The sequence below is a fragment of the Abramis brama genome, assembly GCF_963993115.1.
Source record: "Abramis brama genome assembly, chromosome: 24".
NCBI lineage: Eukaryota > Metazoa > Chordata > Actinopteri > Cypriniformes > Leuciscidae > Abramis > Abramis brama.
In genome coordinates this window covers 3,283,085-3,308,798 of record NC_139986.1, presented here as the reverse complement: position 1 = coordinate 3,308,798, position 25,714 = coordinate 3,283,085, and the positions used below count along the sequence as shown (strand labels likewise).

General features: G+C 36.4%; 2 protein-coding genes across 2 annotated transcripts; both read right to left on the bottom strand.

The window, feature by feature from the left end:
- Nucleotides 1–2,083: 2,083 nt before the first annotated feature.
- On the bottom strand, nt 2,084–8,286 carry nrn1a (neuritin 1a). Its single transcript, XM_084103367.1, has 3 exons — nt 7,988–8,286; nt 5,165–5,309; nt 2,084–3,611 (listed from the first exon to the last, which is right to left on the bottom strand). The coding sequence occupies exons 1-3, from the start codon at nt 8,040–8,042 to the stop codon at nt 3,383–3,385; spliced, it is 429 nt and encodes a 142-aa protein (XP_083959493.1). The 5' UTR covers nt 8,043–8,286; the 3' UTR covers nt 2,084–3,382.
- Nucleotides 8,287–13,973: 5,687 nt separating this feature from the next.
- LOC311075542 (coagulation factor XIII A chain-like) lies at nt 13,974–23,857 on the bottom strand (the record flags this gene model as incomplete). Its single annotated transcript, XM_084103038.1, has 14 exons — nt 13,974–14,657; nt 15,700–15,836; nt 15,930–16,090; nt 16,491–16,769; nt 16,848–17,001; nt 17,136–17,224; nt 17,845–17,948; nt 19,404–19,542; nt 19,662–19,839; nt 20,145–20,252; nt 20,339–20,457; nt 20,566–20,817; nt 22,442–22,627; nt 23,734–23,857. The coding sequence occupies 14 exons, from the start codon at nt 23,855–23,857 to the stop codon at nt 14,519–14,521; spliced, it is 2,169 nt and encodes a 722-aa protein (XP_083959164.1). The 3' UTR covers nt 13,974–14,518.
- Nucleotides 23,858–25,714: the final 1,857 nt, after the last annotated feature.

Genomic DNA, 25,714 nt, shown 5'->3' with positions numbered 1-25,714 from the left:
TCTATGATGTTCGAGTTTAGTTGACCTTTTTGAGGTCCATTATTGAAATATTGTCCTGCCGAAACTCTACAGTTCATTGCATTTATTATTGGCTGGCACTAATAGGTAATGTTGGATTACCCAGCTCTTGTAATAACATTAGGCAATGTGTTTGTTTCCCAGGTGTGACGAAATAGCCGGTTTGGACATACACGCCATTCAATGAACCCGCTTTTCCTGAAGACCCTTTACTGAGCTGCTCTGCGTGAGGTGAGATGGTGAGGCATGCATGCTATTAAAAAGTGTTCAGTCAGCAATAATCTGATTTCTTCATTTATTTGCTAGTGGAACTTAATATCATTATATAGTGACCTCTCATGAAAGACATCTGACTATTGTGGAAGGATACAAGCTCTAAAGTGCATAATGATAGATAGATAGATAGATAGATAGATAGATAGATAGATAGATAGATAGATAGATAGATAGATAGATAGATAGATAGATAGATAGATAGATAGATAGATTTTTTGCCTCCTCGTTTTGTGTGGTTAGGAAATGTTCCAATGAGTGTTGCGAAATTTAAAAAAAAAAAAAAAAAATCTCTTCACTACACAAGATCTGTGGATGATAATATATTCAGTGCCAGCAACAGAATAACATGCATTTTAATGAGATTACAAATGTAGTCGTCATCCCCTTCCAGGGACAGAATGAAATCCAATCTCATTTTCAAACTCAAAAAGGAGCAATAAAAGCGCGTTCCAGGATTCCAGTCCCATTCATGCAGTCTCACCCCCGCAGGGAGAACACTAGCGCTCACTTCACCACTGCTCCACATAAGATGCTGTATTTCTCAATCTATCAAATAGAGTTGTTTTCGTACAAGGTCTGATTTATATTGATTTTTAGAAAAGCTGTAGCCTACTAAATAAATAAGCGAAAACAGAACACCCCTATTTTATTTATCATATCAAAGTCGCTTTAATGCATTTAGAAATATACCAGTGCTTGTTTTTCTCTTATTTTTTTAAGATAAAAATATTGTCTTCCTTTTGTAGGGCTATACTTCATTTTTTTTTTATTATAAATTCCTATGTTTAATGTTGGTTTGGATATTTGTGTGCATTTTATGTGCAAAAAATATTCAAAAATAGCCTACATTTAAAAATATTTGTGTGGAGTCAAAAAGTCTTTGGTGCAGTAAAATGCCAAAACAAAAATCGAATTTGAGCGCTAATCTTCGAAATCGAGTACTGAGGCGTAACATTCGGGCTGTGTTTGATATCATGAGAAAACCATTAAACAAAAATGACACATTTAGACTTTGTCAAAGTCATTGTGTGAATTACACATAAATGTGATCTCTTTATTTAAAAAAAAAAATGTTAGGCTACTTTAAAAAACGTCTTGATATTCATGACTTAAAAACATATTATATTAATTTATTTATGTATTGCCTTGCCAAAATGTATGTGTACACTCACGTGCAAGGTAATATATAGCTATATATATATATATATATATATATATATATATATACACACACACACACACACACACACATATATATATATATATATATATATATATATATATATATATATATATATATATATATATATATATATGCGTGTGTGTATTTTAAATTGCTAAATTACTTCTCTTTTGTTTGTCACGTCGACATCTTTATTTGTCACTGACTTATAGGAAAAGGCAGTCGACTCTTGAAAAGGTAGGCTAATAGACTAATGTTTCTTGTGTTTTCAGAATAAATTCTCAAGAATTCCCTCGACTACTATTTTTCAATCTGGTGGTTGTTTTCGTTCAGACAAGCGCCTTATATGCTGAGCGCGGGAGAATCAATATGAAATGACTCTCTCTGCCACCTTATTAATAATGAAACAATACGTCTTCACGTGCGCGTTCACGTGCGTTCGAGGCGCTGGAAGAGAAACGGAGTCCTTTATGTGCACCTATCGGTTCTGGCCATTATTAATTATTGCTCCTCATTAACTGATGCAGATATATAGGCTAAATTAGATATAAAAGATATTTCATAAGGGTTGCAATCAGGTTCCTACACCAATAAAAACAACACAAATCTCTTTCAAACAGTAACTGTTTTTATTTAAATACTTCTTTTTAGCAGTCTATTTTATATACCTGTATAATCAATCTTTTTCTGTTAAAGTATCTCTCTTTTCATTTCACATACATCTCTTATTTTTTTGTATGGTTTTGAATATTCAGGTATTTCATATGCAACATCCCCAGAAACGAACAAACAACGAACAAACATCTTCTGAAGGCAGTGAAACGTGGTCTATGCCTTGGCAACATCAAATAAAGCTAGCAAAATCCACTTCATCCAACTATTAATGTCAAGGTCCAGATATTTTCGTGCTACGATACTGTCGGGAGAAATACAGACCTAGTGTAATTACTGTATCATATAGTTATGAACCACGTGTACTTGATGTACTGTACTTATTTTCTCGAGCTGCTTTTATGTTACACATTGTTATATGCAACATGGACACTGTAATGTAAAGTGTCGCCTTTATACTGTTATGTTTCCTACATAAAAAGAGACAAATATTCTTTGAATGGAATAGAATAACATTTTTGGAGGGGAACGGCAACAGTCAACTCACCTCACAGCCTTTTCATGGCTACATTTGACACTTATTTGATCTTTAATAAATATTTTAAATATATTATTTCTCTGTTCTCGTGTATTCCATTAAATATATGCCTGTAGTCATTCCTGAGGTTTATTTACTATTATTATTATTATTAGTAGTAGTAGTATTATTTATAGCTCCCTATATTTGTCTGTATTGGTGGTTCATCTTACCCCAGCCATCAACACATCCATATACTTGGCTTGACTAAAATAAATTTGATAAATGAAAACTAAATATTGACAAAGAGCATATAAAACAAACTGATGAGAGAATATTCCTAATATATCTTTCTATATGATGGCCGTTGAGAATGTGAAAAGCCTACAGTAATAATAATAATTCATTCATAACAGACGATAATGTTATAAAATACTACGCTTTCAGAAATTCAGGCCGAAACTCAATATCTGATAAATATTTCATGTAATCGACCCAGAGTCAGGCAAATGTGCTTGAGCATTCCCAGAAGACTTCTTCTTGCCATTGTCTCTTGCAAAAAAACGTCTTGTTCTCCAGATGAAATAAGCATATAAATCCATTTGGGTGAGGATGAATTTTGATCGTCATTAATTCTTCTTCTTCTTCTTTTATTCTTGTGTTGATGGTTTGTCTTGTGTCTTCCTTCTCTCTCTCTCTCTCTCTCTCTCTCTCTCTCTCTCTCTCTCTCTCTCTTCTCTTCTTGTTTTTTTCGCCCTCTCTTCTGTTCCCGTGGGTTAAAACTGCATCCACGTGACGAGCGCCGAGAGCGCGCTCAGGACGAGCGTCATGCAGAACGGAACCGCAGATCTGCTCGCGCCGTTCCCTGCCGCACACAGTTCAAACAAGCTGCCGCGAAACTCCAGGTTTCTGGACTCTTTTTTCAGCTTCTCCCACAGATCTGTGGCTCCTTCCTGACAGTCTGCCAGAGCAGTGGTTGCGCATGAGTGGAAATCATCCCAGTAACTGCAAGTCAAATGTTTCAAAAGAAAGAAAATCATTATTCATGTCTGATTTGAGTCACGCTTAGGCTATTCAATCTAAACATATTATTTCCTATTATCAGTATTTTATTATTCCTATTATTATTAGGTTTATAAAAGTCATAATTAGTGAAACAAATTTTTTTTTATATAGGCCTATATATAAATCATGTGGCATATATGAAAAGTAGTTTTTGGATTTGCATTGCTTTCAGTTTAAAAAAACGCTCAATTTCGGTTTATGCATTTGTGATTTGTAAATAAAATGGAACGTCCGTTTTCTTTTGTATTTAAAGCACTACAGAGATAACATTAAGTAAACATTTAAGCATCGCATTTTATTAGAAAATCTACATTAATTTCACATGCATTTTAATATGATTATTCAGACGTTTTGATTGTGTGCATTTGAAAAGTAGGCCTATTTAAAAAGAAAGTTGCACCAACAAATATAGCTACAATTTACTATATAATTATTAGAAGCTCTAATATAATTCATATAGTCTTGTGCATGAATCCTTCTGGCAACTGCATGTCCTCATGAAGCCACGTGAAGGAGGAGAGAGGGCACGAGGGAAACCCGAGTTGTAATGTGGCTCCAAAGGGAAAATCTCCATATCACGTGACTTCTAGTGCCCTCCCCATCTCTCTCTCTCTCTCTCTCTCTCACACGCACAACTCCCCTCCTGCGCCCCACCCCCTTCCTCCAGTCCATCACTTATTCATTTATTTCAGGAGGAACACACACCCTCATTCTAAAACCTGCATCTACAAATGGACATGCGCACGGTCACAAGTAGCCATGCTCCAATTAAATTAGAATAGAATAGAATAGAATAGAATAGAATAGAATAGAATAGAATAGAATAGAATAGAATAGCATAGAGCAGAACAGAACAGAACAGAACAGTATATAGTTCAATAAAATATAATATTTCCAAAAGGAAATGCTTTCAAGTCAGAAAAAAAATAGTGTTACATTTTAATGTTTTGCTGGAGCTTTGGTGTGTATGGAAATGCAATTGCAGTGTGAGCCGCTTTGCACATCTCTTTTTATAGCTATCTAATATTGTTTAATACGAAAATATGATTAAAAACTGAATGCTATCTAAAATCGGGTTGGATACTATATTTAGAAGTTCAAACAATAATTTCAGGGGGCAAATGGAGAAAGAAAGGAAGAGTAATTCCAGTCCCTGTAATAAGATACTGTTGCGTTTTGATTCTCTCAGTCGAGGCTGTGAAAGAACCGGTTTTATAGGGCGGATCGCTTACAATAATCGTGCATTACCGCCAGATCTGATCCAATTATGGATGCTGACCTTCGGCCTTGGCGTGTAGAGATGGTTCATCTAATTGTAATTAACTGGTGAAATGTGAATAGCGCATATAGCGGCTGCACGGCTCTATTTCTGCTGTCGAATTAAACAAGGGCCCCTTGTGCCATCTGGCCCCTGTTCCCTCTCTCTCCCCACCCTCACACCAGTATATTTCATCTGTTGTGTGTGTGTGTGTGTGTGTGTGTGGTTCCCTTACGTGCAGATGGTCTTAAGGTTTTCCTGCTCGTCCAGCTCCTGTGGATAGTTGGCCATGTTGTCTCCTAGTTGAAGCAGGCAGTTGGAGAAACCTCTGAACACTGTTTCACATTTCCCAGCCGCTCGAACTGCCTGCAGCAGATAGGCTGGAAAACGAGAAAGGATTAATGTAATGATTTAATGTAGCCTATTTAAATAAAATAAATGTAAAAAAAAAAAAAAACAACGATAAAAAACCCGTTAACTTATATCATCTGACTCTTCCAGAATAGCGTTCATATTTTGTAGAATTGAATTTGTTGCGATACACTCAGGCTGTGCTCGTTCAGGATTTTTAATTATTAGCTGTTGTATTTTTTGTTCTCCGCTCATCTGTCAGTGTGTGTGTGTGTGTGTGTGTGTGTTCACTAGAATAATATGTGTGTTGAGCATGAGGGTGGCGCGCGTGGACAAACGATGATGTAATGGTGTACATGAGGGTGGGGTGTGTGTGGGCTTGTGTGAGGTGAGATTTTCATTCTGAGTGATTTGTACTCCCCCTCCCCTTTTTTTTACACATCTACAAAAAGAGTCTGTTTTTTGATGACAGATCTATTAGGGGGAAAATGAGAAGATTTGGACACGGATGCTTTCCTTCCCACTTCATTTCGATCTTTATGTTGGACCGGAAAGTCACAACCTGATCAATTGACCAGATCCCTTTGCTTAACGAACCATAAACGCCAGTGGTTTCTCGGGCTCGTTAAACAACGAGATCTTGAATTAATTAAGTTGTTGCACTGTCCAAATCAGGCCGTGCCTCTGCCCATTAACCACAGTATAGCACACACACACTCACACACACACATACCTACATGTCCCTATATTATATCAAATAGCCTACTTTGCATATATATATGTCCCTAAATGGTATGCAGTAGCCTACATATTCTGCGTCGATACACTACAGTAATAAGATGTGCATTATGCAGTGTTTAAGTGCACAATATTCTCTACAATGCCCTTAAATTGCATTATATCCATTTCAGGCTATATGATCCATTATTAAATACAGTGCATGCTATATTTCCATGTATTCTATTATATGCATGTATAGTCTACCTAAATTATTTTACAGTTATTATATGATAGGCCTATGTCCCAACAATTTTGTTATACGTTGTATGTGAATTATGGGCATTACATGTCATATACATTTTTTAATAGGCTATTGGTTATATGCATTCATATTCTACAATCAATACGATAAATACCAAACGAAAATAAAATAAAGATGCAATCATGGTTGTTATTCTGTATCTAATTTTTCGTAAACTGCAAATAGTCTCTGGCTGGTGCTATGCAGATGAAGCACAGTCGTTTCGTACATTCTCGCCCACAGAATAAAAAAACGCATCCAACAATGACACAAAATATTGCACACTTAAGATGATTATATTAAATTAAGGATAATATTGATTTCAGACCTAGTGGATTAAATGTGTTACTGAGTAATGCCGCACAGATGAAAGCTTACATAACGAAATATCAAGCTATAACTGTGATATCGCGGACAGATCGCCCTTTTCTTCAACACGAAGCGTGTATATTCAACATTACAACCATATTCCTACAAAATACCAAACCGAGAAAAATGCGTAAATGCGCTGCATTGATATATGGTATCGTGCATCCTAATATTTTTTATCAAAATAATTGAAATATTCAGACCTCAACATGGCGGATATGATGATGCGAATACAAAGATGCTCATACAGATGGCTATGTAAAACCGTTTATTAATGGGATGCATGATTTCATATTTAAAATCTCGATGTCTTTGTTTGCTTTACTGGAATTAACAGTCACAAAAGACAGCACTGCGAACAAACAGTGAATTATTAAACCATTTCGTTGTAGGCACGATGATCTATATTTAGAAACAACTGAGCATCTAATATAGACTCACCTATCCTACTGTACTAGTGGTCACGAGTCACGACCACTTTACCAGACCCTGTCAGTGTCAAGCATAATCGGTTCAATGAAGTCAGGAGGGGGTTTATGGCAAATTAATGTAGTTCAACTAGGTAACGGTACCAGCTTTTCACAAAAAAATTACATCGCTACTGATTTCATCCTAATGCACATTATTTTCATCGCAGAGTCCTGCAAGAACACTAACAAGAAATACATTTAAAAACGCACAATATTACAAGAACATGTCCTGCATTCTTATTTAGGCTAAATTATAAAACAACAATTGCACACCAACTAATTTTCGCGAAATTATAATTAAATGATATTGTGTGCTTGTGTAATTTGTAAAGAGACACATGGGACGATATAAAACGCATGATGCATCTATGAAACTTAGCCTTTGCAAGTTAAATCTGTTAATCTGTTTTTTTGGGGGAGGTTTTTTCGAATTATTTTTCAATATTGGTTTGAATAATTCATTACGGAGAGGATCGGGCGGTCCCATACTTTCACCAACTTGCTCCAATACGATTTACAGGGCTTTATTTCTCGGAACAGTCCCCAACATTGAAAGGAGAGTCAATGCAATATTACCTCAATGTCATGCATTTAAAATACAAGACCCAGATCTCTTGCCAGTGGCAAGCCTTTAAATCGCAGTCGGGACAGTAGCACTGCAATTAAAATATCCACCAACATACACTCTACAAATATACAACCAATAGGCATATAACGAAATGTAGGCACCCTTTAATAGCCTTAACTACGAATTGGAAGTGTCACGTTATCTATGAAAAAAAATCAAGATTAAAAAGGAAAAATCAGCCCAACCCAAAATACACTACGACAGAAATAATCTACTTACCTATTTGAACAGCAAGAAACAATGAAATATATCTTCCAGACAAAGTTAATCCCATCCTACGTCCAGAAAAACCATTGGAGTATATACAATTTTAGATTGTTGTGAGGGGAAAAGATTGTGAAATCTGCGCGCTGAACATCGCTGTTTAGTTCTTGCAGATCTTCAGAAACTCTGGGTTTTTCCCGCTGTCGGCGAGGCGCAGAGAAGTGAAATGGTGCACGCTGTTAAGAGAAGGTGGTAATGCCTCGTGTGTGTTTTTTCTCTCTCCCTGCTTCACGCCCACATCTCAAGCTTGACGTAAAATTCACCGTCGGACTCCCCACTTCTCTATTTTCTCATTCGCTAGACCGGGCTGGCCCTCTTCCCTTCTTCTCCCCCTCTCCACTGTACTGGTATTTCAGGGATTGCGGAGATGTCCACATATATCTGCTCTCTGGTGGTCTCACCTATAGCATACACCCTCCTGCATGATGCTCACACGTGGACCCGTGACCCACATATGAATGCACGTGCAGACTTCATTGCTCCGGGGTGCTTAGACTGATGAATTTTGATAGATAGATATCTCGTAGTCGGGTTGCTTGAGGTTGGTTAGCCTATGCCATATACTTCCTTTTAATCGAGATGACTGTGATGCATTGTGTAAGATACATACAGTAATTTATGGATTTGTAGGATCATTTATGGAAATGTGATCCTGCCCCGCGCAGATTTAGCAGTAGCCTATGATTAATGAAGTGCCCACGTTTTTTCATGAGTCTTATTACCTCAGCGCTAATCGTTATTGATGATTTGTTTATGACTTAAACACACCAGCAAGGTTATCAAGGTCTGTCTGAGATGAAACGAGGTAAACGAAGCAGACTGTAGTATTTTGAGGATTATGGACGGGGTATTTTTGGTGCATCGTGAAAATTATATAGGCTATCGGCCCAGAATCTTAACACTTTTAACACCTGAGACTTATATCCAGGGCAAAAAACTTTATGCCACACCTGCCAATGGCCGGTGACTTGAGAAAATATATATTTTTACCGACTATGAAACTGTTTTTGCAAAAACAGGCACTTCCAATTAAATGCATTCTCTATTCCAATTTCAATACCACAGCTTACTAGCCTAACTAATATACATTTAAAACATTATTAAAGACAAGTAAACAGTCAGTAGTAGTATAAAAACAAATAATCAAAAAGCAAAGCAAAAGCATAAATAAATACAAATGAAATAAACAGTGCTTTTCAGGTCTGACAGTAGTTTTCAGGAACAGAAATGTAATAAAGTAAGCAAATGTAAAATAACTGCATAGAATTCACTGTATAAATTAAACATCCTTATTAATTCATCCTTATTAAATTTACAGAAGTTATTCCGTCTAGAGCAGTGAGTGATTTTTTTTCTTTGTTGTTTGATTAACATTAAAAACAGACAGCAGCAGGAATATTAGGCAGCTGTCACTTATCTAAAATAATTAAACTGTAAAGTGTTTACTTTCTCAACTCTTTACGTTCACTTAAAACATAACTGACTATGTTTACTAGGATACTGCTAAAAAAATTTTAGATAATTTTGTGTGAATTTGTAAAAACATGAAAGAGAGCTCAGTTGTCTGAGACTCTGCTTTCTGTGCGTGGGCAAGTAACAAAATTAATTCCCTTTGGCGTCTTTTTGTACTTGAGTATAACTTGTCAAGGCTTAAACTTTCATGACAATGCAGCACTGGCCCAACAACTGTCCCGTTCATGTTGTTAGAATTCATAAAAATAGTGAGTGACACTGTTTCATATACTTGCAGCGCAGATGTTACTTGCATTTAGCGCTTGGCCCGTGTTACTTTTATGCCCTGCTATCCCTTTATTTAGATATTTTTGGTGTCAAGGTGGTGAACATAGCCTAATGTTAATAGGTCATTGACAAACAAAGCTTCAAAAAAGTATTTTCTTTTTTTATCTTTTAAAAACAGTAATGTATATTTTTGAGTCATGAACAATATGTTTAAACAAGTTTCAGTTGTTAAATAACATTTCAAAGTGTTTAAATTCACAATTAATTTTATTTTGTATGTAGGCCTATGTAGGCCTACTAGTTGTACCAGCTGACATGGAAAGTGAACCAACCATAGTTGAACAGTTTTTAGCAGTATTTGAGAGAAATCACACATTTTCACTCCGCTACATCAGTCGGGCTCCTGGATGATGGACACCATTTTAAATAGTTTTCTGTTCATCTGTTCAGACAGTTGCCCCATCTGACATTTTGGGGCTTTAAGATAACAAAACATAAAATAATATGTATTATTTAAATGTACTAGACATTAATTCAAACTAAATAGGGTAATATAGGCATAGAATAAAGTGATACAGTGCTATGCATAAGTTTAGACACCCATGCTAAAGTTGACTAAAAAGAGGAATGAAAAATCATCTTTTGGAAATTGAACGTAATGCCTTAATTTAAAAAATTAGGAAAAATCCAACCTTTAAGGACACCAATTTTCTTTGTGAATGAATAATGTATCGTAAATAAATAAATGTTCTTCCTTAAAATACAGGGTGCATAAGTTTGGACACCCCTATGTTAAATTCCCATAGAGGCAGGCAGATTTTTATTTTTAAAGGCCAGTTACTTCATGGATCCAGGATACTATGCATCCTGATAAAGTTCCCTTGGCCTTTGGAATTAAAATAGCCCCACATCATCACATAGCCTTCACCATACCTAGAGATTGGCATGATTTTATTTCAGTTAGCCTAATAGCTGGTTTGATTTGCATTGAGAGATGATCTTATGGAAAGTACCCCATGCCAATCTCTAGGTATGGTGAAGGCTGTGTGATGATGTGGGGCTATTTTAATTCCAAAGGCCAAGGGAACTTTATCAGGATGCATAGTATCCTGGATCCATGAAGTAACTGGCCTTTAAAAATAAAAATCTGCCTGCCTCTATGGGAATTTAACATAGGGGTGTCCAAACTTATGCACCCTGTATTTTAAGGAAGAACATTTATTTATTTACGATACATTATTCATTCACAAAGAAAATTGGTGTCCTTAAAGGTTGGATTTTTCCTATTTTTTTAAAATTAAGGCATTAAGTTCAATTTCCAAAAGATGATTTTTTATTCCTCTTTTTAGTCAACTTTAGCATGGGTGTCTAAACTTATGCATAGCACTGTATATGTCATTAATTTATCAAATGTTTTAAAAAGGAAATAATGCACTTGGACAAAAAAAAAAAATATGTACGTCATGTCATTGACCGTATAATAAAAAATCATTTAACATAGATAACCATCTATAACACATAAAGAAGTTGATAAAGATGCTCAAAGGAAAAAAAATAAAATAAAATCATGCTTTAGGCTACATTACAGTTTACATGTTGCGTTTTTTATTTTATTTTATTTTTTAGATATGATACTAATAAATGACGTATAGCCTACTTAGTATGTTATAATCTGGAGGTATTACTGAAAATGATATGGAATCTGAAAGATGAGAAATCATTTTGTATGGGCTGAGATGAGTTACGTTACAACCGAGAGAAAGGTAGTGATGTCTGTATCACTGAAAAGAAAAAAAGTTCTCATCCGCTGACGTCAGCGGAATTTGTAGCCAACCAATGAGTACTGAGTATTGATGCGCACCAATTTTTTTCAGAGACTTCACGACTACAGGAGGAGAATGCAAAAAAGTTACATAGGGCATTCTAGCTGAAGGAGAATCCTCGCAGTGAGTAGAGACCGTGTGCTCCTCGATGCTGAGTAATTAGGTCCCCTGACACTTCATTTAGAGTCCAGACTATACAGAGCCCAGAGACTGATGATGCCCTGAGGACAGTTTACAATCTGATCGGATTTTCGTTGGTCATTGACAATATAGATGATTACTATTCAACATTAGATCAAATGAATGGCGGACTGTATATGCCGTCGCGTAAAGCTTCAAATTACATGCATGTCACATAGCATAGAGCATATAGCTAGATGAGTATTATAATTCGTGCGGATTCGTGCGTTAAACCTTTCGAGAAAAAACGAGCAGTTGCATAACGCAGGCGTAAAAAAAAAAAAAAAAAACCTGCATAGTGTGTTGCAATGCAGGGAGGGATGCAATATCATGGATTTAATTTATAGAGATTGCAATCACAGTCCAAACAATAGCAGGTTTTTATTCATGTTTTGTCTCCATCTTGTGGCGGAGGTGTGCAACAAGAGTGATGGATATAGTGATATCTTTGATAGGAAAGGCACATATTTTGCCTGATACCAATGATATTAGACTGCAGGTATTAATGGGAAACTCAAAAACTCCTGAGTGAATTGGCAGCACCGATGAAAACAGAGTTAAATGAACTGTCATTTCGACAGGATAGGGAATCCCTGTTTAATGTGTTTGTCCCCATCCAATTACTCAGTAGCTTGAGAGGTTTTCCGTGGTGACTCATTCGGGGGTGGGGGGGTATTCCAGCAGCATTGGTGCAGTTCTAAACGCATGTTTCATTTATGGAGGGAGTGGAGTTGAATGACGTAAGGCACCGAATGCGTCAGCAGAGCTTTCCTTTTGTTCTTGAAAATAGGCTTAGATTTTATCTTTAACTACAATCATCTTGAATGAAAGGTTAGTAAACGTCACAATCTGCAGCGTCTCATACCCTTCCCTTACAAAAAAGAAAAGAAAAAAAGAAAAGAAAAGAAAAGAAAGTAGCCTATTTTGAGTTCATTTTATTAAGTAGGCTATACTCAAGTAGAGTTCAAGTAGCCTATATTTTTAAGTAACTATACTAATATCAATGTATTAGAAGTATAGAAGTATACTTGTAAGTGTAGCTACTGCTTCAATACTTCTTGGGACTAAATTTGGCAACTTTTACTGTATAAAAATATACATTTAAGTATACTTGTCTTTAAGTGTAAAAGTAGTAGAAACTTTGACTACACAACTAGTTTACAACCAAGTTTTTGTTTGTACTGCAACTATACTACAAGTGAACTTACAGGCCTAGTTATAGGCTACTGATAGTTTACTCGTCAAATACTTGTAGCACATTTTTTAGTTTATGAGAATACACTTTGGTAGTATACACTCAGTAAACTACTAGTTTAGTAGTTTTATACTGCAAGTATACTTGTAAGTTTTCTTTAAGTTAACGATATAGTTTATTATTTATGTATTATTTTTGCATTTTAAGTAGGCTATACTATATGTTCCTATTTATGTATTATTTTGTTATCCTTGAAATATAACTTTAACTAATTTAACTCTTCTCATTTAAAAAAAAAACATTTTTATTCTAGCTTCATGCATCCTTTTTTATCAACACTTATATGTGGGTAAGTTTAATTAAAAAGCAATATTTTAAAGGGGTGGTATAATGAGTCCATCAACACCCCCAAACCTTCACAGTCGTTAAACTTTCCTGAGTCGACATTATCAGTAACTTTGGGCTTTTGATACACTGTTTGTGTTATTTTACATTTGCGTAAGCAATCTTCTATCACTAGTTTCTTCATAAGCTAAAGCATATCTTTTCGGATGAAATTAATCTTGTCAACCCCATCCTCTTCAACCTGGCTCAATTTTGATGTTACACCCATTTTTATGATCCAATCAATTTATGATGGATGATCTATATGTACATTCTTGTAGCTTGTTGCTCAAGCATGTCGTTAGCAACACCAAGGTCAAGGTTTGATTCCCAGGGAGTGCATGTAAAATGTTTGCTAATTGCTATGTAAATCATTTTGAATAAAAGCGTTTGCCAAATGCATGAATGTAACCGTAAATGTTCCACTCTACCCTTTCACTAGGAAATACATAAAGTAAAATGAGTTATTTTTCCAGAATGTCATTAACATGTTGAATACGTCCTTTACAGTGGTCTGAAAGAATGAACATGATATCATGGTGTGAGGAGTTAAATGTCTAAATGAAGATTTGCAGTATAAATAACAAATAAATCCAAAGCTTTCATGCTAAAGGTTTATTGTTAGTTTACATGAGTAAAACATAGTCCATGGCATTATAGCAGATTAAATCAGAAGTATATTGTTATTAATACACAGTGTGTTAATTAAGTTACACAGCCAAAACAAGTTTCAGAAAATTAACAATTTCAGAGAATCTTTTACATTTTCTTTCTAAATTTGAATGGTCCTTTATTATATTTCATAGCGCTCACTTTCTCACACTCTCAGATTTTGACGTGCACACGAGAAAACTTTCGCACGATTGATTGTCGGTATTTAGCTTCCTGAGATTTGGCTTAAAATGCTTGCATTCCTCGGTATCATTAAGTTTACCACATGACGGTGAACAGTACCCATTAAAAATCTCACTATTTTTAACAATCCATTCTTGGCAGGTACAGTTATGATTGATTTGTAAAGAACATTAGTTTGAATTTTGATAATATTAGTGAAGAAAGCAAAGCAACACACCAAAATGGTACTGGGAACCCTTTCCAATCCTTCCTTTCTCTCTTTCTCCTCTGTCTCTTCTCTGTCGTTCCCTCGTGGCAATCAGTAATCCGTTACTGCACGATGATTTCCAGCTGATTGGTGACCTGTCTCAGTGCAGCGCAGTCCAGACTGCCAATCAGCACCTTCCTCCCAGGAGTCTGAGGGGTGATCGCTTCAGTGTATTGCACTGAGCCACCAGGTGGAATCTGGCTGCAAGTGGAAATGGATATAGTGTGTAAATGCATGTAGAAACACACACACATGTTGGGTTTTCATGTTTTATGGGGACTTTCCCATTGACATAATGATTTTTCTACTGTACAAACTGTATATTCTATCCTCTAACCCTAACCATACCCATCACAGAAAAGTTTCTGCATTTTTACATTCTCAAAAAACCTCACGTATGATTTATAAGCTGTTCCTAATGGGGACCAAAAATGAAGGGTCGGGCTGGTAACCCAAAGGTTGCGGGTTCGATTATCAATACCGTCAGAAAATGACTGAGGTGCCCTTGAGGCAAGGTAAACAAACAAACAAACAATCCTAACCACTAATTGCTCCCCGAGCACTCCGGGTGTGTGTGTCCACGGCGTGGGCCGGATCTGGGCCAACACTATGTTGCTGTCTGGGGTGTGTCTCATCTCACTTCTCACTACTTCTAATGTGTGTGCACTAACTTGGATGGGTTACCATACTTGGCCTTCACATGTCACTAGCGTTAAAATGTCCCCACAAAGATTTCGGATATTGATCGTTTTATTTGTCCCCATAAAATAGGTTTTACCAGAACCATGAACACTACCATGATTACCTATTTTTACCATGACATACCATGGCATCTAAATATGGTAACGTGTATATTAAGTGTTATGGTATTACCATCTGATTACATGACTGCACTGGACCACCAGTACATTTCCATAACTTTCCACATGGAATATTACAAAAGATACACATTTATAGGTTACACTTTGTTTCAAAAGCATAAGGTCAGAGCAGATATTAATGGAACACAGAATCTCAGACATCCCTTAAATCTCCAAGCAGATGGAGGGGTCTATATGTATTCCTTTAAAAGACCACACACACACACACACACACACACACTCACTGTTTCTACATCTCTCTATAGATCTATAGAGATCTGGCAGCATCACAATATTGTATTTTAATATGTTTAGTCATCTAATAACTTGCTGGTAATGTCTGAATAATGGAAAAATAAATGTGACAGGTTATTCCATCTTACTTGTATGATTTCATTCTGGTTGGTATCAGGCCAACTGCATCAAGGCGGAGCTGAACGTTTGTCAGGATGAAAGTAAAGGGATTTCGGAATGACACGATGACCATCAGATCCTTGCCAACCCGGGGTATTCCATTCACCTGTCGATGAATCATAATCACAGCAGTTAACTAACATTAAGGATCAAATGTATCACACGTGTTCCTCAACAATTGGTTGTGAAGAATGCATACCTTTATTGTGAGTTCAGGAGGACGGAGAGTGACAGTTCTCATTGCTGAAATGGTCTGTCCGGTTTCCTGAATGCGCCCGTACACCACAAAGAGCAAGTTGGCCTGTTCCACCAGGTAGGGCATGTATTCCACAGCTTGAACATTGATCTGCAGTTTTGAGGCTGTGAAATGATTTTCAGAAATTTCACTGAGACATTTTTTTTTCTACAATGCCCTAAAGTCAAGTCAAGTCACCTTTATTTCTATAGCACTTTTTACAATACAGATGATTCAAAGCAAAGCACAGTCACACAAAATAGCGTCACAGTCCAGCTTAAGTACGTTCAGTGATGGTTCATTTTTGTTGTAAAAAAGTTATTAATTTAGTTAATTTATATATATATATATAGCCGCTCTGGAGAAAACAGTGATGTTATCGTCCAGCTCAGTTCAGTTCTCATATAATGGTGTCAATGCAGGAGATCAATGTTATTGTTGAATATTAAATTAAATGTCCCCAACTAAGCAAGCCAAAAGACAAAGGTGAAAAAGGTGACAACAATCTTGAAAAGTCAGACTCACTGTTCTGGGGATCCACAGTTGCAGCTTTGTTTTCAAGCTTAAAGGTCGTGCTGGTGACGCCCGTGTAAAACGCCACACAGCCAGCGATGGTAGCATTGATGGTGCAGGTCCGGCTGGTCTGGTTGTTAATGTTCAGCGTCAGCTTGAAGTTGTCGCCCATTTTGATGGTGTCGGCCTGGATGTCCATGGTCACTCCTGCTTCTGGCTGAGGCAAGTAATCTCTGGTAGGAATGCCACGATTCTCTGCATTCTTCATGGTCTGCTTATCCTTGTCACTGCCTGGAGTCATGAAGAAGGTTGAAAGATTTCACTAGTGTAACCCATTGTCCTTGTGTTTTTGGATAAAATGAAACTTACCTTCTGGATATTTATAGTTAGAAGTGACATCCTCATAGGAGTTAGCGTTCACCCTTTTAGTTATAAGGAGCTTTCCCACATACGCGGTGTCCACATGGAGGATATTTGTATTTCCATACTTATCAGATTGACGGTAAATCACATCACTGTTCAGCTGGAGACAGAAGAAAGAGTTTTTCCATTTTGTAAGCGCAATATGCAGCTGAGATTTTAAGATCTTAAAAACCAAAGTGGTTTGTAAATCTAAAGGTAAAAACATCATACTAAGAGAATTGACATGTTTCTTACCTCTGCAAAGACAAACCTTGCATCGAACGGATAGCTGAGCTCTCCCTCTTTGATGGCATTGACAGATGTCGGGCCACATCGATAAAGACCTGAATGAGAGAAGAAAAACTACTTTTTATTTGTTCCATATAACATAACAGGTAGGAAATAATATATATTATTACCATGACTACCACATTTTTACCATGACATGCATGACATACACGTAATGTGTATATTAAGTGAAGTTATATAATTATTATTAAGTTATATATATTATTAAATTATTAAGTTAAATATATTATATAATCCAAAAACAGCCATGGCTAAGGTCTGTATGAGTTTTTGTTTGAGCTTTTTTATTAGTCATTTATTCAGTTTTTTCATCCCTTTTACCACAATTTATACCTAAATCATAAAAATAACTGAAATGTATAAATATAACATGAACACCTGTACTAAAGGTTCTGATGAAATAATAATAATAAAAAAGAGTAGCTAGGGCAAATATGTTGGTATTTAATGATTGATGAAGTTCATATTTGTTCAGTCATTTTTCTTATAATAACTTGGTTAACAGCGTTGAATGGTTAACCCTAATGGATACACTTAGCATTAAATATTTGTGCCTTTAAAATTGGACCCCAATTTTCTAAACAATTTGTGGATAGTGCCTCCTAACTGCATAAGTTAAGGTTAGAGGAAAGCCTGTGTGAGAAGAGGATCATACCATCACTGGTCTCCTGAGGGGTGGAGTCGATCACCTGCCAGCCAGAGAATTTGTCGGGCAGATCAGGCCTCTTCATGTACACCTCATTCCAGCAGTGGTAGTTCCTGTGAAAAACAGTGACATTAGCCGTGTTTTCATTACCCTTCAAATTGTGCACATTGAAATTGTGAATTGAAAATACGGCCAATGGAAACACGTGAATTTCGCAAAAATTTCCATTCCCCCCCCCAAAAAAAAGTTTTTACCCTCGCATGAGGTGTTATTTTAGGCAATTCGAAAAAAGGAATTTTTTGCACAACTGCAATGGAAACAGTTTCCTCGCATTTACAGGTCACCTGGTGTATGTAAAAGTCGATCATTCTTTAAAGATGGTGGGTATGTTTGGACAGAAGATAGGACAGAGTTTTTTATTAAACTCATAAAAAACAAAAGTATTACAGGAATTCTAAACAACAAAGAATTGATCAAGATCTTGAAGCAAATAGGATGGAGAAACACCTGTGCTGCTCCCAAGTATAAGTGGCTTTCCTTGCCATTAATGCTTGGAAAACACACCTACGTCTCCTTCGATTAAAAACAATGGCTAGTGCGGTGGCTGCGATATACTTAAACCTGCCAACATCTATTTCCATGATTTTTGGAATGACTTTTGGAAAAAATGAGGCTATAGTCGCATAACATCGGTTAATGGAAACGGTAATCAGTAACTACTATTTTTTTCATACCTCCCAGAGTACTACTTAGAACTACTATATACAGGTTCATAATTAATATGAATAATGCAAAATGTATAAACAATGTAAAACAATTAATTCTAAAGTGAAGATCATTAGTAATGACTCTATTATTACCAAATCTTTCAGAAGGAATTACTAATTATTTGGAAGTGAAAAACATGATAACTCCCAAGTAATAACTGAAGTCACTGTAAGCTTTTGAGGTTTTTGTAAGGGGTTTGATAGTAATTCCTTTTGATGGATTTGGTTGTGCTCGAGTCATTACTAGTGGATTATCATGATCTTCGCTTTAGAATACGCATCCAAATAATTAGTAATTCCTTTTGAAGGATGTAGTAACACTTGAGTCATTTCTATCCAATACTTTACAAAACCCTCCAACGTTTACAGTGACTTTAGTCAATATTAGGGAGTTATCATGTTTTTCACTTTAGAATACTGATCCAAATTAATAATAGTATTACTAATAGTAATACTTGGGTCATTACTAGTGGGTTACCATGATCTTCACTTTAGAATTAATTATACATTTTGCATTAGTCATATTAATTATTATTGAGAACCTGTATATAGTAGTCTTAGCAGTCCTCTGGGAGGTATGATGAAATAGTCATTACCTATCAGACTGTGTTTGTGTAATGGACGTAGGCCGGTAAGAGCTGTGGGTGCAAACCTCACTCCCCTGGCCTCAAGAAGTACACTAGCGGCTTTGGTCTTTAGCGTCCTTGTTAGCGCGCCTGCCTCCCATGATAGAGACCAGGGTTCAAATCCTGCTCGGAGCAGGTCGAAAAGGACCGGTTACATATGCTTTGTGTATCTCACCAGACTGAATCTCTTGTTCGGCTTCGGTCCACTCTCCCGTCTTCGTCCAGCACAATGTCTGTCTTCAGGTTGCCCGTGTTGTCGTGAGCAGAGCAGTAATTGGTGATGACCCGTGTAGGGATCCCGAGACAGCGCATAACTTGGTGGGACCATCACAGTTTCATGATTACACCACAGTCTTTTTTTGCAAAGGTCTAAATAGCCTGACTCTCAGAACCAACAAAATGAATACAATAATTGTGCAGTGGCCATACTCACAAGAGTTCAGCACACCGGCATACACCCAGCACTGAGCGAAGCACACAGGCACACCACCTTCTCTAGCATATTTGAGCAGGATTTCAGTACTTCCGGTCCAGGCAGTCGGTGATGTGCCGATGGAGTAATCCTCACTCCAGCTGCCAACCAGGACGCCATCATCGTCCTGGGCATTCATCTGAAAATATACCACCAAAAAGCCTAAATATACACGCCATGTGCATTCATATAAGACCAGCTGCTTAGGAAGTGTGTCGGAAAATGAAAAAATAAATAAAAACAATGCAGAAACAAACCAAAAAATATATACATCCTATAAACTTATAATATTTGTTATATATATATGAAGAGTTCAGATGCAAAAGCCTCTAAGTGCCATCTGAAATTTTCTTCTAGAATGATAATTTTTATAAAGCTTGTATATTTAAGTTAAGTAATTTCACTTAAATGACAATTAATGTATTGTGTGTAATGTATTTATACCAGAGCTGATCCTTGCCGAACTATTTGAGTGGCATTTCCACGGTACAGTAGTGGTACTTTCCCAGAATCCAGAACAAAAAGACAGGCATCCAGAACCCCCTGTTCAAACTACGGGAAAACAAATCATTGAAAATGTTCAATGAAGGTGTCAGTTTGAACAGTCTGTGAACAAACATCTCTAGAAAACTGCCAACCTGTCCAAAGTTCCATGAACGGGAGGTAATGTTGTTGAATTCTCCATTGTAGATGATCCCCACATCATTCATCACATACTCCTGTCTCTGATTGTCGTTGGGAATGTACACCTGATCCGCTTTGATGCAACATATACAAGATACATGCATTATTATCATCATCATTAAAATATTAAACTTTGTTGCCATCCAAATCAGAGCGCAACAAGTGTTGTACTTGTACTCACCAGGGTCCCAAGGATTGAACAGCACATAGAAATCGGTGGCTGAGTTTCTCTCAGTGCGCTGTTTTCCAAAATCACTCACAACTACAAAAAAGGTTTGGAAACGGCCAATGATGCAGCTGGCATCTGGTGTTACGCCCACGGTCACATAATTCCCTCGTATGTCCACCACACGACTCTTCCAGCGCGCTTCAGGTTTCTCTATACCGATGGGCAAAACGATGTAGGTGCCCTTGTTTTCATCAGGTGAACTGCCTGTGAGGACAGATATATTCTAGTATTAAAGAGAACGTGTTATGCATTTTCAGCTTTCTTTAGTGTGTAATGTTGCTGTTTGAAGATGAAAAAGCTCTGCAAAGTCACAAAAGTCCCTCCAGGTGTCACTGTTTCTGAACTCCCTGAAACGCCTCCATCTGTAGTCTTGAGTCGGGAACAAACATGTAACAAATTTCCTCATTTAAATAATTAATATGCAGAATAAAGGGGCGGGGCCTGGTTGAGTTAGTTAGTAGTGTGTTAAACTGGCGGTTATGGTAAGGGGCGGGACATTTCCCAAACACTCTCGACCAATCACAACACACTGCTCCAGAAGACCAATCAGAGCACAGTGTGCTTTTCAGAAGGAGGAGCTTCATAGAGACGGGAATTAAACAGAGCGTTACTGACAGACTGGGAAGAGAGGAGCTGCAACAATGGAGAATATGGGAAAAATGTATGTTTTTTGAACAGTCAAGCATGAAAACCTGTTCTAGTAGAGCCCAAAAAGAAAATCAAGACTTACCGCCAAAAATGGCAATTCTGTCATCATGTGGAACAAAAAGGACGTTTTAAAGCAGTTTATGAATTGTTTTTGCTCATACTATAATAGTCAGCAGGGTCCAAAACAACACTGGATCCCACTGACTTTGATTGTATATATAAAAAAAACTATAAAAAAAAACTAGTGATCCGATATGTTTGGCCAAGCGGAGTTAAAATCTGGCTTGGGGAAAAAAACACAAAAAAACAATGGTGCTCTCCAGTAACAAGGACCCAAATCTCACGAGGATGTCTTCCCACAGGACAGCAACTGAGCCGGCAATAATGAACGCAAAGCTGACATTGAGACTGAATTAAATGGTGCGGCGACAGCCAAGGGAGCATCGCTTCAATCATTCAGCTTGACTTAATTGCAGCGTGGCACTACGCTCTGGGTGATGTACGTGTGCAAGTCTCTAATGAAGACAGGCAGATGTTTTCTCAGGTATCATTGTTTGTCTGAGAGTTACGTCCAGTCAAAATGGCTTTGTCCTCTGTAAGATCATGTTCCTCTCAAGCATTAAAAACATCACAGATGTAATTCCATCTCAGTATGTCTATTTCTGGTTCACAATTTCAAGCCAAGTCATTCAGGCCTATCTATGTCTTGTTGTCATTATTTTCCTCCTCCTCTGCTGTGTGGGCACCTCCACAGCTTTTGTCAGGTTCAATATTAAGTAGACACAATACTATGGGTCACCACGCTCTCTTTTCTTAAAGGGATAGTCCACTCTAAAATGAAAATTGGCATTATTGACTCAGCCTTAGTGTAGTTCCAAACTTGTATGACTTTAAAAGAAGATGATTTCAAGTTTTTTGTCAAGGCAAAGGTCTTATGGTCACCAAAATTCAATTGGTTACCAACATTCTTCAAAATATCTCACTGTCATAGAGGTTTGGAACGACGTGAGTTTTGGGTGAACTATCCCTTATAGCGACTCTCTGCTGTCCTTTTATCCTACCATTGTATCACAGTGGTGAATTTTATTTTATTTTTTCGTAAGAAGCACATTGTACAAATTCATGCAAAATAGTTTTCTCATGAGGGTTGGAAATGATATGGTTTAAAATATCTGCTCACCAATCCGGAACTCCATCTGCACATTGTCCCTCTGGTTATTGAAGGGTTGATTAAAGCTGATGGTGATGAAGAATTCTTGATTCCTGCGCACAATAAGGTTGGTGTTCTTGTAGCTGGTGGTGTTGTGGGCTCTCTTGTTCTCTGCTGCATGCATATCAACATCCAATACTGAGAGAGCTTGCGTTGCTGCAAAAAAGGCGAAAAAAATTGTACATGATCTTTTGAATACCAATAGTATCGCAGCTTTGAACAGAATCTGAACTAATAGTTTCAGAAGAAAAACAAATCGATATATATAAAATGGTGTGATATTTAAAGGCATCCTTTCTCTAATCTTATTGGTTACTGACAATAGATGAGCATCTACCCAGCTAACAAAAATATGTTCTAAGAACATTTGGCTAACGTTATGAAAACATTATTAGTGAACGTTCCCTGAACATGTTTTCAAAACGTTCTTGGTTATGCACATGTTAAGGAAACATTCCATTTTATCATTCTGCAAACATTCTGGGAACGTTACTTTTGAATTTTCTCTGAACATTCCGAAACAAGTTGTAACATTTAAATAAGTTGGTAAAACTTTACAATAAGGTTCATTAGTTAACATTAGTTAATGTTTTAACTAACATGAACTAACCATGAGCAATACATTTGTTAATGTATTTATTAATCTTTGTTAACGTTAGTTAATAAAAAATACAGCTGTTCATTGTTTGTTCATGTTATTTCACAGTGCATTAACTAATATTAACAATATTTTAATAAAGTATTAGTAAATATTGAAATGAACATTTACAAAGATTAATAAATGCTGTACGAGTGCTAACTAATGTAGTTAACTAATGTTAACTAATGAACCTTATTGTAAAGTGTTACCAATAAGTTAGACAAACAACTAACTGATTTAAAATGTAAAAAAAATCCATGAATAAGGCATTAATAATGTTTTTGTGTTAAAGTTTTGAGAGTATTATTAAAGACCAGATAACTTTGAATGGAAGTTCTGTTGATGATACTGGAAGAACATTTGTCCATAACTTTGAGAGAACCTTGTCGGAACATTAGCCAAGTTTCTGAGAATGTTCCTTGTTAGCTAGGCACAGTTCGGCAGTTGTTAAGTTTGTGTAAAGACATGAGCAAAGACAACACAGCGATATTGTCCTCTTAGTGGGGTGATTTAAGGAAAAATTACACCTTGACCTGTAAATGTGTTGGCATCTGAATGCTTGATTCACATAGCAAACATTTCAATGGAATATGAATGAATAAGAATACAAATAGAACTTTACTGGGTGCTCTTGGTGTCACAGGCGTGGTGTGAAACGCTTCGAACCTCGGTGGTCTATGCTCATCTAAGTTTGACTTGGCAAAGCGAACACGGCCCGTTCCATATGACTTCATGAGTTTATCCATGATGGACACAAGATGTCTTGATGTTTGCCTGGAGGACAGATCATGTTAATGTTAGATTTTAAAATACAGAGAATTTTGAAGTATACAGATATTTTGTTTGTCAGAGATATACATCTGTGATTCTTGCCAGATGCAGAGGAAAGGACAGATAGTAGGTGTGTGTTTATGTGTCTACTGTACATGTGTGTTGAATGATCAAGACTTTATCTATTTCTTTCTGTCTTCCCCTGTGGGAAGATACTGATGCAATATGGTGTTAGACTATTTTAGGGAAAGCAAACTCTCAGTGAAACTGTGAGATTCATAAAGCACTGATGAAATATCATTCTCAACTCAGCAATGTGGTAGCAGCAGCAAGGGCCTTCCTGTCATATACTCATCACAAAAACACTTCTCTAAAACATTACCTACCATTCAAAAGTTTGGGGGAATATTTTTAAAAATGACTTTGAAAGCTCACCAGTGTGGCATTTATTAGATCCAAAATCCAGTAAAAATAATAATGTTGTGAAATATTTTTACAATTTAAAATAACTGTTTTCTGTGTGAATATATAGTAAAGTGTAATTTATTCCTGTGATCAAAGCTGAATTTTCAGCATCATTACTCCAGTCTTCAGTGTCACATGATCCTTCAGAAATCAAGAAACATATCTGATTATTATCAATGTTGAAAACATTGCTGCTTCCTTTTTATTTCAGGATACTTTGATAAATAGAAAGTTGAAAAGGGCAGCAGTTAGCTTTTGAAACAATGTGAGTTACGTAATCAGCTTACTTTTATCAAGTAACTAGTAAAGTAATGCATAACTTTAAAAATGACAACAAAACATACATTTTTCAAATAAATAATGCAAGTAAATTTATTTTCCCTGTCCCCGTGTTGAGATAAATCCTGAGTAAGCGCAGAGGCGTTGTGTCATTTACTCTTCTCACTTGCAAACAGATTCAGTATCCCTCAAAATGAATGAAAACAGTGATATGCTAACTTTTATGCAAACCTACAATAGTTAAATATGTTAACTATACTTTATGTCCTTGTGGCTGACCTTCGATAATACAATTCAACCATACTAATAGGCAAAATTGACATCACATTTGTGTTTAATTGTCTGAAGTAAGAGTGTTGAACTTTCTTCTGATTCTTCTGATCCACAATGGCAGCACAACTGAAAGGTTTGTTTGAGCTGCGCTCTTTACTGTACAAGCGTGAATTGCATTTTCTTATTCAATTCACTTTTGGTGTGAAAGGGCCTTTAAATCTGCGAAAATAGATCTTTTGCTTTTTTACTATCTATTTTTCTTTTCTTGAAAACAAACAAGCAAGCCTAGTCCAACTGAGAAAAAGTGATGCAAAAGTAACATAATGCATTACTTTCCATTAAAAGTAACACAATTATTTACTTTTTTAGGGAGTAATGCAATGTTTTAACGTATTGCTTTTTAAAATAACTTTCCCCAGCACTGGTAATTTTTTTTTTTTTTTTTTGCTTAATAGCAATTACTTTTGTTCAAGTCTCAAATCCCAAGTTATGTGCATCTAAAGTGGGAACAATGAGGAAACAAAGTCTACACAAGCTCAATAAATCACCAATGAGTTGGATGAACATTACAAAGTGTCCATTTTAATATGCATGTGCTGCATAAAACCCTGATACGGTAACACTGAATAGATGCAAATCAAGATTCCCAGCAGATATCTGGTAAAAAACAACTAAACATTTATTTGTAACAGAATTTATATAATGAAATGTTTAGATTAGAATGCATATTTCAAACGTGCACTTGAAATTGGTAATGCCAGAGAAATACAGAAATTAGTTAAAACCTAGTTAGAGTTAAAAACTTCAGGAAAGTT